The following is a 12,045-nucleotide window of genomic DNA, read 5'->3' as shown; positions in this document are numbered from 1 at the left end:
AAACTCAGCCCCCCTTTAAAACAAGGGTCTTAGCTTGCATATAATTAGGTTTTTAATCTAATACTGATGGAGATCTCATTACTCTTTGACAACACATATTTAATTATACATTCAAAAGACTTCTTCCTAGATCAAAGATGCCAAGCAGTGCAAGCAGCAAAGTTGTGTACAACTCTGATGCCGCACACAGGAGATGCAGGAGAGAGCAATTCACTGCAGCTTCACTCAGCCTCGGTCTGGTGTTATATTTGAAGAACATAGCTGAACAACCCAACATGCCCAACTTTCTTTTGGCTTTTATGTTTGACTGTTAGTAAGATAGATATTTTCACATGTGGATACCGGAATGAGGACTAGAAATGGTGACTTCAGGTATATTCTGAGTCTAATATTTAAGTTTTTTGGTTTAAAAAGTTTTTAACTTACTGAGAAGCAAAAATGTATGACAAAAATAACACAAGATCTAACACAAGACCAGGTGACACAGCCAACAAAGCAATGATCCAGCAAACAAACAAAAGAGTGCAACAACAAATCTCAGGTAACTGGTTCCCCACAGCAGAACTCAAGAAACAAGAGTTGAAAAATTCACCCTCTGCAGTCATGCCTTCATAAGGCCATCCAAAACCATTGCAACTGTGCATACAGAAGCCTGAAGATAGCGAAAAGGAAATGTTCAAAACGTGTGTAAGGACTGCCTCCCTCTACCGGGACTTTGACACCAAGGTAAGACAGCATCCATTGACAACAAAGCCCAAATTATCCCCAAACCAAATTCTAAAAAATAGAGCCTGAGCTGCTCCATTTGAAAAAGTCTTCAGTGAGGCATGGAAACAGGAGATTTAATAATTCAGAATATGGCTGATATAGTAATTAATAGTCCAAATCAAACCATAGCATCATCTTCCATCACCGACATAAACTCCCTGATCACTGAAGTGAAAGCAAAAGATCATTTAAAAACCCCTTTTTTCCCCCCCCTTCCATCAACTATGCATAAAAATATGTTCAAATTCCACTACATTATGACTTGTTTATCAGGAGTGTAGTATACTGTGAGTATATATATGTAATAACACACACCCTTCTGAAATTAAATACTGTCTCCAGGTAATGTTCCTTTGTAATTCGCAGTTTTGCACTTAATCTATTGTTTCACAATTACAGTGTGCATACACGCATACAGAGTAGTCGTGTTGTCAAAGGTCAACAGATACAACCAAGTCAAAGTTCGAAGAAAATCTTATGGTTTATTGGATTGGCTGATAGAGTTGCATAAAACCAGAAAAGCCTGCAGTGCAAAAACTGGTTTAGTACTGAGAAAGCCATTACCAGTTTGCGTCTCCAAACTTATCAGGCTTTTTTGCAACTAATCTATTGTACTAGTAATGAAAATAAGTGCTCTCTCCTTCCCTCCAGACCCAAATATACAAATGTACTGAGATTACTAGACCCTCTGCATCTGTACATACCTCAATTTTCCTCACAACATCACTTTAAAGAGGAAAGATTATGATTGCTTTCTGGACAAAGAACTGAAGCAAGATATCAAATAAAAATTTACACTCAGTTTAGATCTTCATTTTGATGCCCATTTAATTAGGTGCTCTACAGCATTTTGCATGTTCAGAGCACAACTTTCATCCTTGTTTGGGAACATTTCTTAAATCAGACTGTGGATTAATTTACTGCATGTCCAAAGAGTAACAAACACAATTACTGATCGCCTGTGCAATGTTAGTTTAAACTCAAAGGGGCTGCCTGGCAGAGACAGAATCCAGTTTTAGCATTCAATTAGCCTAATAAGAGCAGACCTTTCTCTCTTGCTGTGGCTTGTTTTATTCAAGCTGTGTGTCCTCACCCCACTCCTAACTTCCTTTTTCCTACGGAAAAGGCCAGTTCCAGGGTTTTCCTTATCAATCCCTTTACTCACAGCAGGGCCACTGTAAGATGATCATAGGAACCACAAAACCCGTTTGTTGATACCCATCTCCTCTATCCCCACCATCTCACCAGCTTTCAGGGTTTCCACTGAAATCCCTGATTGTCAAGAAAACCTCATTCAGTCCCTGCCTTATAGACCTGCCTTTTTGTTTTTTAGCCAGTCCCCATTTCATGGTCTAACCAAGTTTTCATCTCAGACTTCTTAGAGTCTTCCCTCTCATCTGCCCTAGGATTTTTTCCTTTCTGAATTCCAAAGAGATAGCTTTCCTCTTTACTCTGCATAAAAGAAGACAGAAAACACTGAAAACACAGAAAAGGCAGTCTTCTTCCACAGCATCCCATGATCAGTCAATATTGAAGGAACTTGTACATGACTCACTTTATTCTAAGTTGGACTGAACCAGGCAATGCATAAAAACAAGAGCTTCAAGCTCCTTGACCAGACAGAGAGCTACTTCTGATTCCACATTGGGTATTGAAATCTGCTGCTTGGCTTCAAATTGACCTAAGGAAATTATATAAGGTAATTAACCAGGAACGAACATGACATGTATACAGCCAGCTCAACAGTAGGAGCTGGAACATCGCACGTGTGCCGAGGAGGTGCTGCACACAGAGAAAGGTCAGGTCTTGGGGCCTGAGGGGGATGGAGGATAAAATTTCCAAGTGAGAAAAAAATTTCCAAATGTAGGTGTTAAGAAAGCAAATGTCTTTCCTGAGCATATGGCAATTAACTTTTTTCCAGAGACTTGTAACTTGATGAAATCTGGATTCATTTTTCACTGCTGATAAAAAACATGTTAAATATCAAAGGTGTTTATCATCCTTTGCCAAGCTTGAAGACACAGGGTTTTTTTAATCTTTCTTTCTTATAGAATGTTTTCCTTTATTTTGATTAACTCAATTGATACACAGTTCTATGGAGGTAGTTTAACAGTTTGCTAACACATTTCTCATCACTCAAGAATGTCCAGCACGTTTTGTTTCACATGTAAGTTTTGGGAAGCTTGTGACTAGAAAGATATATATGTGTATCTTGCTGGCTGTGATTGTAAGTGCTTAGCAAAGTCAACAGAGACAATAAGCTGAACAAAGGAAAGGGATTTGCACTGCATTACACTGGAAGCATAGTTACAATCATAATTAAATTTGAACATTAGATACTTAGATTTGAAATAAACGTGACTAACATGACGGGAAAATAACCCACAGTATTAAACTTAAAAATAAGAAACTGTTCAAGAAAAAGGGTCAAACTTTGCAACTTCATACCATTCAGTATAATGAAGAAATCTGCTGTAACTTTAAGCCAATGAGCTGATCATGACAGAAATCTGCTTATATGAATAGCTGGAAGACATTTAAAGTTTATGGCAATGGAAAAAGGAACCTTCCTTTTGTTGATGGTATTGACAGATTTGGATAATAAATACAACAGGGTCCAGATAAAGAAAACCAACCTATTCTGCTCTGCTAGTTTGCTGGCAGATAGTTATTCAAGAAAGTAAACAACAGAAACTTGCCCCATGCACAGTGCTCTAGAATATTTACTATATTCTTATTTATATTGTTTTGTATTGAAAAGTATATGAGAATTTACAGATATTAATAGAAAATGTCATTCTCAGAAAGACACATGGAAAACAACACAAACTGAGACATGACCTGCAAGGTAGCTAAGATAACTACAGTTTGTTAGTATTTTGGTATACTATACTATACATTATCTATGCATACCTTGATGGATGTACTGCACTTTTCTCCTGAGACTAAGCTACAGGTATTTTGCTGGAAGGAGCTTTTCTAGCTCCCCTTCCCATGAATGCTGGTGGCCACCATCCTAGCCAGGCTAACAAGCTCTGCGCCCCGTTACCTCGCAGCCAGGAGCCCAGGCCACAACCATCTTGGTAGCCCACAGGTGGACTCTCATTGTCCCCCCTGAACCCCCAGAGCAACCTCCCTCAGTCTGCTGGCCACACTCCTCCTAGAGCGGTCCAGCCTTGGTGACAATAAGTGTGCGCTGTTGTCTCCCATTCAGCCCCAAGCACAAATCCCTCGGCAGGACGGTTGGGCAGGCAGCCGGGTCCCAGCCCCTGCTGACCCTGGGGCTTGTCCGGGCCCGTGTGCAGAACTTGCATTTCTTCCCACTGAACAGGGAAGGGAATAATCAATAAATACCTTGGCATTGTGTGGGAAAGCTTCAATAAAATAAAGTCTGTGAATATATTTTTAACCTGTAGGCTTTGGCTGAATAGATTACAGCCATTTGCTATAAGGGATGACAGTGAATTAATCCTTTACATTAACCTTGTGAGATAGGTATTGTTATTGCCAAGTTGCAGAAGAGGGGAGGGGCAGAAGCATGAAAGAAGTGACTAGACATAGCACAGCCAAGAAAAGCTGAAAGTAAAACCTAGTTTTCTTAATACCGAATTGCACGCACCCTCCATCTTTCCCATTTTCAGTTAGAATCAGATAAGCTTTTTATTCCAAAGCAAGGCTCAGCTAAACCGGCTGCTGGAAGTATAAAACCAACCTTTCTAGACTCAAAAGGTGATTTCAAACTAGAAATACATAAATATCCAAACGATTTTGTTGATTTGGAAATGTGAGGATAATAAAAACATTGGCGAGGCTTGTAAGAGCATTATGTGAATTTATGAAAATTCAATTTCTTAAGTGTTTCCAGTTCCATTACAAAAGATTAATTAAAAACAATAAAAATTATTTAAATTTGTCATACAAAGTCAGAAAGGTCTGACTGTGCATTTCAGTCTCTTTAAAAGCAGGTATATATGAAATGAGAATTTGGACATCTAACATTTTTTCAGGCATTTAATACTACTGGAAAAAAAGTAAGAAAAAGAACTGACTTTATTTCTTATAGTGCATTTTAAAACTATATCTGGTCAATAATGTCTGGGAAAAGTGCAGAGCCAATGCAGCTTGCTCACTATGGCTGAGAATGGGGAAAGCAAACAGCAGATGACCCCCACACCGAGACTTTCGAGAGCCAATACACAGTTCTAGCAGAAAAATCTTTTCATCATGTATGCAAGCACAGCTCTACTCTAATCACTCAACTGAAACTTCTTTCATGTGTTGTTTCACATCTTCTCTGTCTTAGTGATTTTCACTTTGGAAAAGAAATGAAATTTTTCTGCCTGTCAGGTCTAAATTCAAGCATGGAGTTTGAAATATCAACCTACATACTTTCTTAATCTCATATTAATATCTTATATCCAAATATCACCAGTTACAAGGATTCTACATGTGTCCTAATGCACAGTGGTTTGACCTGACCACTTGCACACCATATCACTTTTTCAACATTTGCAGCAGGAGGCGAGTATTAGCTTTCCAACTGGAACTTCAGGAGCTAGCAGTGTATGAATGTGCACATATTTCATCTTACATGTATACTGGCTTTCTAGGACTAATAGGAACAAAACCTTGTACAAAATCATGTTTGCCACTGAAGAAAACATAATGTAATTGTACGCATGGAATAGAAACACCAAGGGGGAAACAGTAATTGCACAGAATACACCCACATGTTTAAAGGAAGACTGTCAAGTCTTTTTGTGGTGTTAACAGTGCACAGTAGATGGTAAATTTTTCCACAGAATAAAACTTTCAGGAGTAAATTTATAATTGTAATTGCTATCTTTATATCAGAATAACCTGAACAAAACTTGGGAAATATTACTGAGCACCTTTATAGAATCACTGCAAGAAGTAAATGAAGGCAGAACATTGAATTTACTCAATCTTACATCAAGTTCCCAGATACCCTAAAAATCAGAGAAGCAGTTTTCTGTCTTCAGAGGTCCTGCACTGCACAAATTTGGGGAGAGTTGAGAATCTGAACGTCACTTTTTGTGGTTATAAATAACAGAAGCCCCCTGCCCTACACATCTGTGTGCTTTGTCTGCATAGGAGTGAATCTCTCCCATAATAGCAGTTGGTTATGACTTGTACAATACATATTTCCAAAATGTTTCTGTCCTGAAAGATCCATAAAACTATATATGATAGTATCCCATTCCATTTAATTCTGAAAGACTCCCATGACCTATTTACTAATTACTACATAATGAATAGATTAGAAAGGTACTGAAAAAAATTGACCGCTAAAAGTAGCTACTACTTTTATTAAAAAAGTTAATACTTTCAAAAAAAAAAACCCCAAACAAACCCAAACATTACAAACTCCAATGATTTCTACTCTAGAAAGGCCTGTTCAAAGCTCATTCTTCATACCTGTATATATATATTGATATATGGATATATATGGATTGATAACCAGTGTAATGACTGACTGCTACTCAAATCCAGAGTCAGAATGCAAGATTTACAGTATACTTTGCTGACAACTACATAATTTTTCAAAATTTTATAGCACAGACATTATACCTTAATAGCTACAATTAAGATGAAACTAAATTTTTTCCAGGTTTAAATAGTTTTACTCTGTCTTCTGATACAGCAGCAAAACAGATTTTTAAACATGAATATTACTTCAATTAAACAGCAACAATATCTTTATCAAGGACTCAAAAATCTGGCAAAAATGGCCCTTAAGGCTCACAAAAGAAATTCCACAAATTGAGCTACTGCTAGCCTTCAGCTTCAAGACGCAAAAAAGGTTTTAAGATACCAATATTCATTCATTTGAATCTACTTTTATTTTCAATCTGTTGGGGAGGAAGAATGAATCTGAAAAATCTAGAGTGAAACCATAACATCTGAACAACATTTGCAAGATTTATTTTTTTTCTTGGGGATTTACACATCGCTTTCTCATTTCATTTCTTTGTGCCTTCTGACATTTAAAGGACAATTTTAATGCTGTTTAAGAGAGTTAAGATGCTAATTTGATGGCAAGGAATCTCTTTCAGATTTTATACTATCACTTAAATTAATGAAGGGTTAGCAAGCAGCAGGAGATTTTACTATGTTTTTCAGTAGTGGCCCATCAAGAGAAAAAAAAATACTTCAAAAAGCACAAAATCTTTCCTTTCACTAACACAATCAGTAAGCATTCCAGCTGACATAAATAATTGCGAGGCATAATTCACAATTAAATTATTCCTGCACTAAATTAGGGTACCTCAATTTGCGTAGGAGAGAGCTACGCCAGCTTAAAATTGGTTGCCATTGTGAATCAGTGCTCACTGTTAACATTCTGATTGTTTTGGGAACAATTACCACAAAATCTTTTGGGTTTTGTAGGAACTGCAAAAACAACAACTATACGCAGAGGTGGGGTTTTTTTAGCTAGAGGTAGCTTTATGGTTGCCAATCCTTTTCACGCCACTCTCCAACTGAAAATGCCCTGAGTGAAGAGAGAAAGTGGCACTTCCCTGGCCCTTAGCCTGGACTGTAGTAACTGTTATCATTATTACCCCTATTATATAACACTTTAGGGCTAGAAGATCATTAGTATGTGCACTGAAACTACAATGGGAATTTAATCAAGATGACTGCAATTCTACAAACTGAAATACACGTACGGGAAGGGATGAAAATTTTCTTGCCCTTAAACAGAAGTTTCAAGGCACCTCAAGCGAGGACAGGTAATCGGGAGCTCAGCTTAAGGTAGTAACTTTAGCAGGATAGTCACCAGTTGCAGCCAGACCTCATTACTTCAGCCTCAAAGTCAAAGGGACTGTTAAATTAGCTCGGCGGTTCTGAAACAGTTTCTTCTGAAAAACACAGCACCACCCTTCCTAGTCTATGTCATCGGGTGGCATTGCATCTCACCTTCTGTCACCTCACTGCATCTGTCAGCCGTGATGAGAAACGAAACTTTCCGTAACCTACTGGATTTGAAAAATTCACAATATTTCTCTCTAAATGGGGAACACCCTGATTACATGTTCTGTGCATTTGTAAGACACTTCTATATTCTACAATCTCATTTCAGAAACTGAAAGCAGCAAGTTGGCACACAGCAAGGAAAGGCTGGGAGTGAATGCAGTAACAACCTCAGAAGCAGGGCAGTGTTCAGCCCCCTTGACCATAGCTTAAGATTCTTAATTTCATATATTTCAAGTAAACTGGAGCTTCTCAGTACATCAGACATGAGCAAATCCCAGATCCCTGTGACTTTTTAAGAGGAGCACCAATCCAGTACAGCTGTATTTTATTTTGTCATCATTATGTTCAGCCATGGCGACGTAGATCAAGTGTATTCCAGTCAAAGATAAGTGTTGTGCTGCTGTAAAAAGGCAATGATTAGCCTAAGAGACAGTCAGGTTAAATAAAGCATGAATTTCAAAACAATGAAATTATATACCTTGATTTAAAGCTGTCAGGTGGCATCAGTTCCAGTGTATGTGCTGGTCCATACAGATTAACTACAAACAGCTTTATTGTTGGGTTTGTTTGACCTGCCTTTGAAAAAAAAATAAAAAATAGGAGCTTTAGAGGCACTGAATCAGTGACAGCTAAATAGACTCACTCATTAACACAATTCAGTATCTTTATAATAACGAGAAGTTATTAAGATTTAAAAATCTTAAAATTTAAAAATTAATTTCCCAGCCATATGAATTACACAGATAAAAATATGAAGTATTAATTGAGTAATTCTCTCACTGCCCTTTGCTGATGGTAGACCTTCCTGTGCAGAGCAAGTGACCAATGCTAGAAGTGGTTTGGCCCAGTTCAGTAAAGTCAGCTGCAAAAACAGAGTCAGTTCCTAAACCAGCAGTTAAATCCAGCCTCCACCAAAGTCTTTTCCAGAGAGACACTATTGTTCCTTCTTTCAAAAAGCTGCACTACCTATATCTGGGATAGCATTCCTCCTCTTCCTCCTCTCCCTTCTCTTTCTTTACCATTTTTCCCCCGTCTTCCTTCCCTGGTTTGCTGAGTTGGAAATCTCTATTTTTGGCTCTGTTCAGGACCCAGCTGCTTTGGCAGGCCAGCTCTAAGAAACAAAATGCTTCTTGTTGCTGAAGGGGAATAAAATGGCAGTTTGATATATATCCACTGGGAAGAGTCTGATAAATCCTGAAGATCTACAGGGAGTTGGGACTTGTCCTTCTCCCAGTAGCATGGCTCGTCACTAAGGGATGTTCCCGAGATGAAAGGAAAGGACTGGCAATTGAAAGCAAGGCTCCACAGAGCTGCAAGGAGATGCTACAAGTCCCACATCCCTGTCCTAGCCATACCATATTCAAGCCTCTTTTTCTTGTAAGTCACAGGAGTCACACACCACTATATAGCATCCTTGGGATATGGGGAATGAAGTGTGTCTCTCAATGGGGCTGACTCCTGTTTAATATTGGAAGGACAAGGTAAAATCACTGATTCCACAGATGTGATCATCATAAACTACAGAGTTGTATATCTGGCTCTTCACAGGGGTATTTAGAAATGCAAAATAGCTTGGCTGAAATACACCCACAAATTCCCTTTAGAAATTGGACTTCTCTCAAAATGTAGTCTGAATGCTGCATCCACTAATTTCTGAGTGGTATGGGGGACAACAAAGTGCCATTTGTATATTTTTACTAGTGCTAAAAAAAAGTTTTGAAAATGGATTTAATTAGACTCCTGGATTTTTTTTTTTCATAAGAACTTTCACATTTGCCTCAAAAGAAATGTGGTCTTTCAAAGGCATCCTTTGCATGAACACAGCTTACACAAATGCAAAACTGTGGAAGAAAACCACTGAAAGATCAAGTCCTTAGGACACAACTGCAGTCTCCTTATATGCTTTGAAACTCACATTGACTGCACAGCAGTACCCAAATATTCTCACTGGAAGGGCTGCCATGAGTAATTCCTATCCAGCATGAGTATGAACTGTAGAGAGACGCTCTAAAGCATGCCTCCACAGCGGGCATGGCCAGATCTGTGCTGGCTCCTGAACATGAAGCGCAGAAGTACAGCAGTACCCCAGCTCCGCCATCACCAGCCCTGCTCCGGACGCAGCGGAGAGGTCTGTGGCATGGCACTGCCGATCGCGGGCTACCAGCCTGAGCTGGTCTCTGTTCAGGGCTGTATTGCCTCAATGTACTGCCTCTGCTACAAATATCCACGGTGTGCCCTCCTCTGCTGCATGGATATGTCTGAGCTCTACACTGCTCTACAGCAGAGGCTGCTAACTCGATAGGCGGTCTGTCCCCAGAGCTGGGGAGGTGCTGTGGTCAGTGGGGTGCACACCGAGCGCTCCTGCAGCCTGCAGTGGGCTCGGGCCGCTGCAGGTGGTTTTTCTACCTGAGTAGAAAACTCACATCCATGTCCCTCCCTTGAGAGTGAACAGCCTCAACCCCTTTACCACTCAGGGTCTCCTCATGACAATTTAAATAGCATAAATTTTGTATAATACCCAAAATATTTGTTTAGCAGTGCAAGAACTCTTTAAATTTAAATCCTACTTTGTTCTCAATGTATATAACAAAATTTAAACTTTCTTTTTCTTTTTTTTTTTTTAAGAATACAGTCTGTGCATATGACGTGTACAGAGATTGTATGTTCCAAACACATGTGGGTTTCATTTTATTTTTTTATCACAGATATAATGTTCTCTGATGGTTTCATCCTATAATAAAGACCAAACCTTTTTTTTATTTCTGTTGCTATACCACAAGCTTCATTAGCAACTAATGATGTTTAACGGGTAGCTAAATTGGCATTAAATGGAGACATTAAATAAAGATAATGTTTTTTCATTAATGAGATTACTGAAGTAGTATTGTGTATCACTTTTGTGCTGAATTGCTAATGAAATGAAATTACTTATTTCTTGTTTACAAAGCTGACTTTAAAAATATTCTTTATTTTTTTCTTTGCTCTATCACTCAAGGCCTTTTGCCAATGCAAGTATGTAAATTACCTCTGAAAATACTGTTATTTCATTATTTTAGAGTATTATTTCATAGCACAAATACATTATATTTATATCATGCATATTATTGTTTCATAGTACCTGCTACAGTCTAACTGTTCACCCATCAAGAATAAAGGGTCATCACCAAAAAACGGTAGCAGGAATAGGGTAACAGTAATACTTTCTAAAGCCCTCAATGAACATCCCTTGAAATGTCAAAGGAGTACCACATACATGGACCTACAGATCTCGTCAGAAAGGAACTCAGACACTTTGAATTTGCATGCAAGGGATGGGTAAACTGATAAAGTTGGAAGATAATACCAGTGCTGGAGCTCAGCACAAAAACGATGGCTAGGAAGGCATCTAATCAGGAAATTCCCAGAAAATGAGGAACGATTTCAGACATTATCCCTGTCTGGGCTGTTCTTTCACTTTCCAACATGAATCTAAAAACCCTTCTCTAAATCTTCTGAAACTCAGCGATAGCTTTATGTTTTATATAATTTTTTTCTCATTTTGATGGCCAGTAAAAGATTTTACTGTGGCTTATCTTATTCAAGGCCAGTCTGTCACATTTATTAATAACAGATAATTTACTGAGATCTATATAACTGCAATGGAGCATGCCCTGTGCCCTGCACCCAGCGTGTATGACTCCATTGCAGTTGTGACAGTATCTTCTTTTTGTGCAGTCCTTCAAACATATTACTCTTCTCTCAGAAGTTAGTTTGTCTGTTGCTCCCTCACAGCAAAAGGTGTTACAGTCTACTGAAAGAAAAAGTAATTAATATTTCCTGAAAAGCAACATGAACAAAATCAGCCTCTGTTACTGTCTAGAAACACGCCTTCTGTATGGTTGAATAATATCACTAAACAAGGAGGTGGGGGCTGCACTCACACTCATCTTACCTTAGGATATGGATACTGCTTTCCTTTTGGATATAGACCTCCGGTAAACCGGGGAATAACCATGTTCGGTACCAGAGAGTCATTTATGGTCAGAAATGCCAGTCTTTCACCATCTGGAGACCACCAGTGGGCAACATGAGAATGAAGAAGTTCCTCTGCAAAACCAGATTTCCTTAGGGTCCATAAAAATAACTATCACATAGTTTCCAGCTCATTCAGTTAGCACTGATCTGTTCTTTCTGTGCCTATTTGAAATGCATCTGTTGTAATTTCAGTAATTTCACATTACCCTGGGTTGAATGTTTGGATAACAAGGCATATCGAAAGACCAAACTTTAACCATTTTC

The 12,045-nt window shown here is 38.6% G+C and overlaps 1 protein-coding gene across 3 annotated transcripts in view; it reads right to left on the bottom strand.

Annotated features, from left to right (window-relative positions):
- The window catches only part of DPP10 (dipeptidyl peptidase like 10), a 235,618-nt gene that overhangs the window by 37,474 nt on the left and 186,099 nt on the right, over positions 1-12,045 (bottom strand). For all 3 annotated transcript variants that reach the window (XM_059820054.1, XM_059820055.1, XM_059820056.1), the window contains 2 exons: positions 11,699-11,853; positions 8,246-8,343 (listed from right to left, as the gene is read on the bottom strand). In XM_059820054.1, the coding sequence (XP_059676037.1) occupies positions 8,246-8,343; positions 11,699-11,853 (253 nt within the window). The remainder of the gene's footprint in view (positions 1-8,245; positions 8,344-11,698; positions 11,854-12,045) is intronic.

The sequence above is a fragment of the Gavia stellata genome, chromosome 8 (assembly GCF_030936135.1).
Source record: "Gavia stellata isolate bGavSte3 chromosome 8, bGavSte3.hap2, whole genome shotgun sequence".
NCBI classification, from domain to species: Eukaryota; Metazoa; Chordata; class Aves; order Gaviiformes; family Gaviidae; genus Gavia; species Gavia stellata.
This window is presented reverse-complemented; position numbering and strand designations above follow the sequence as displayed.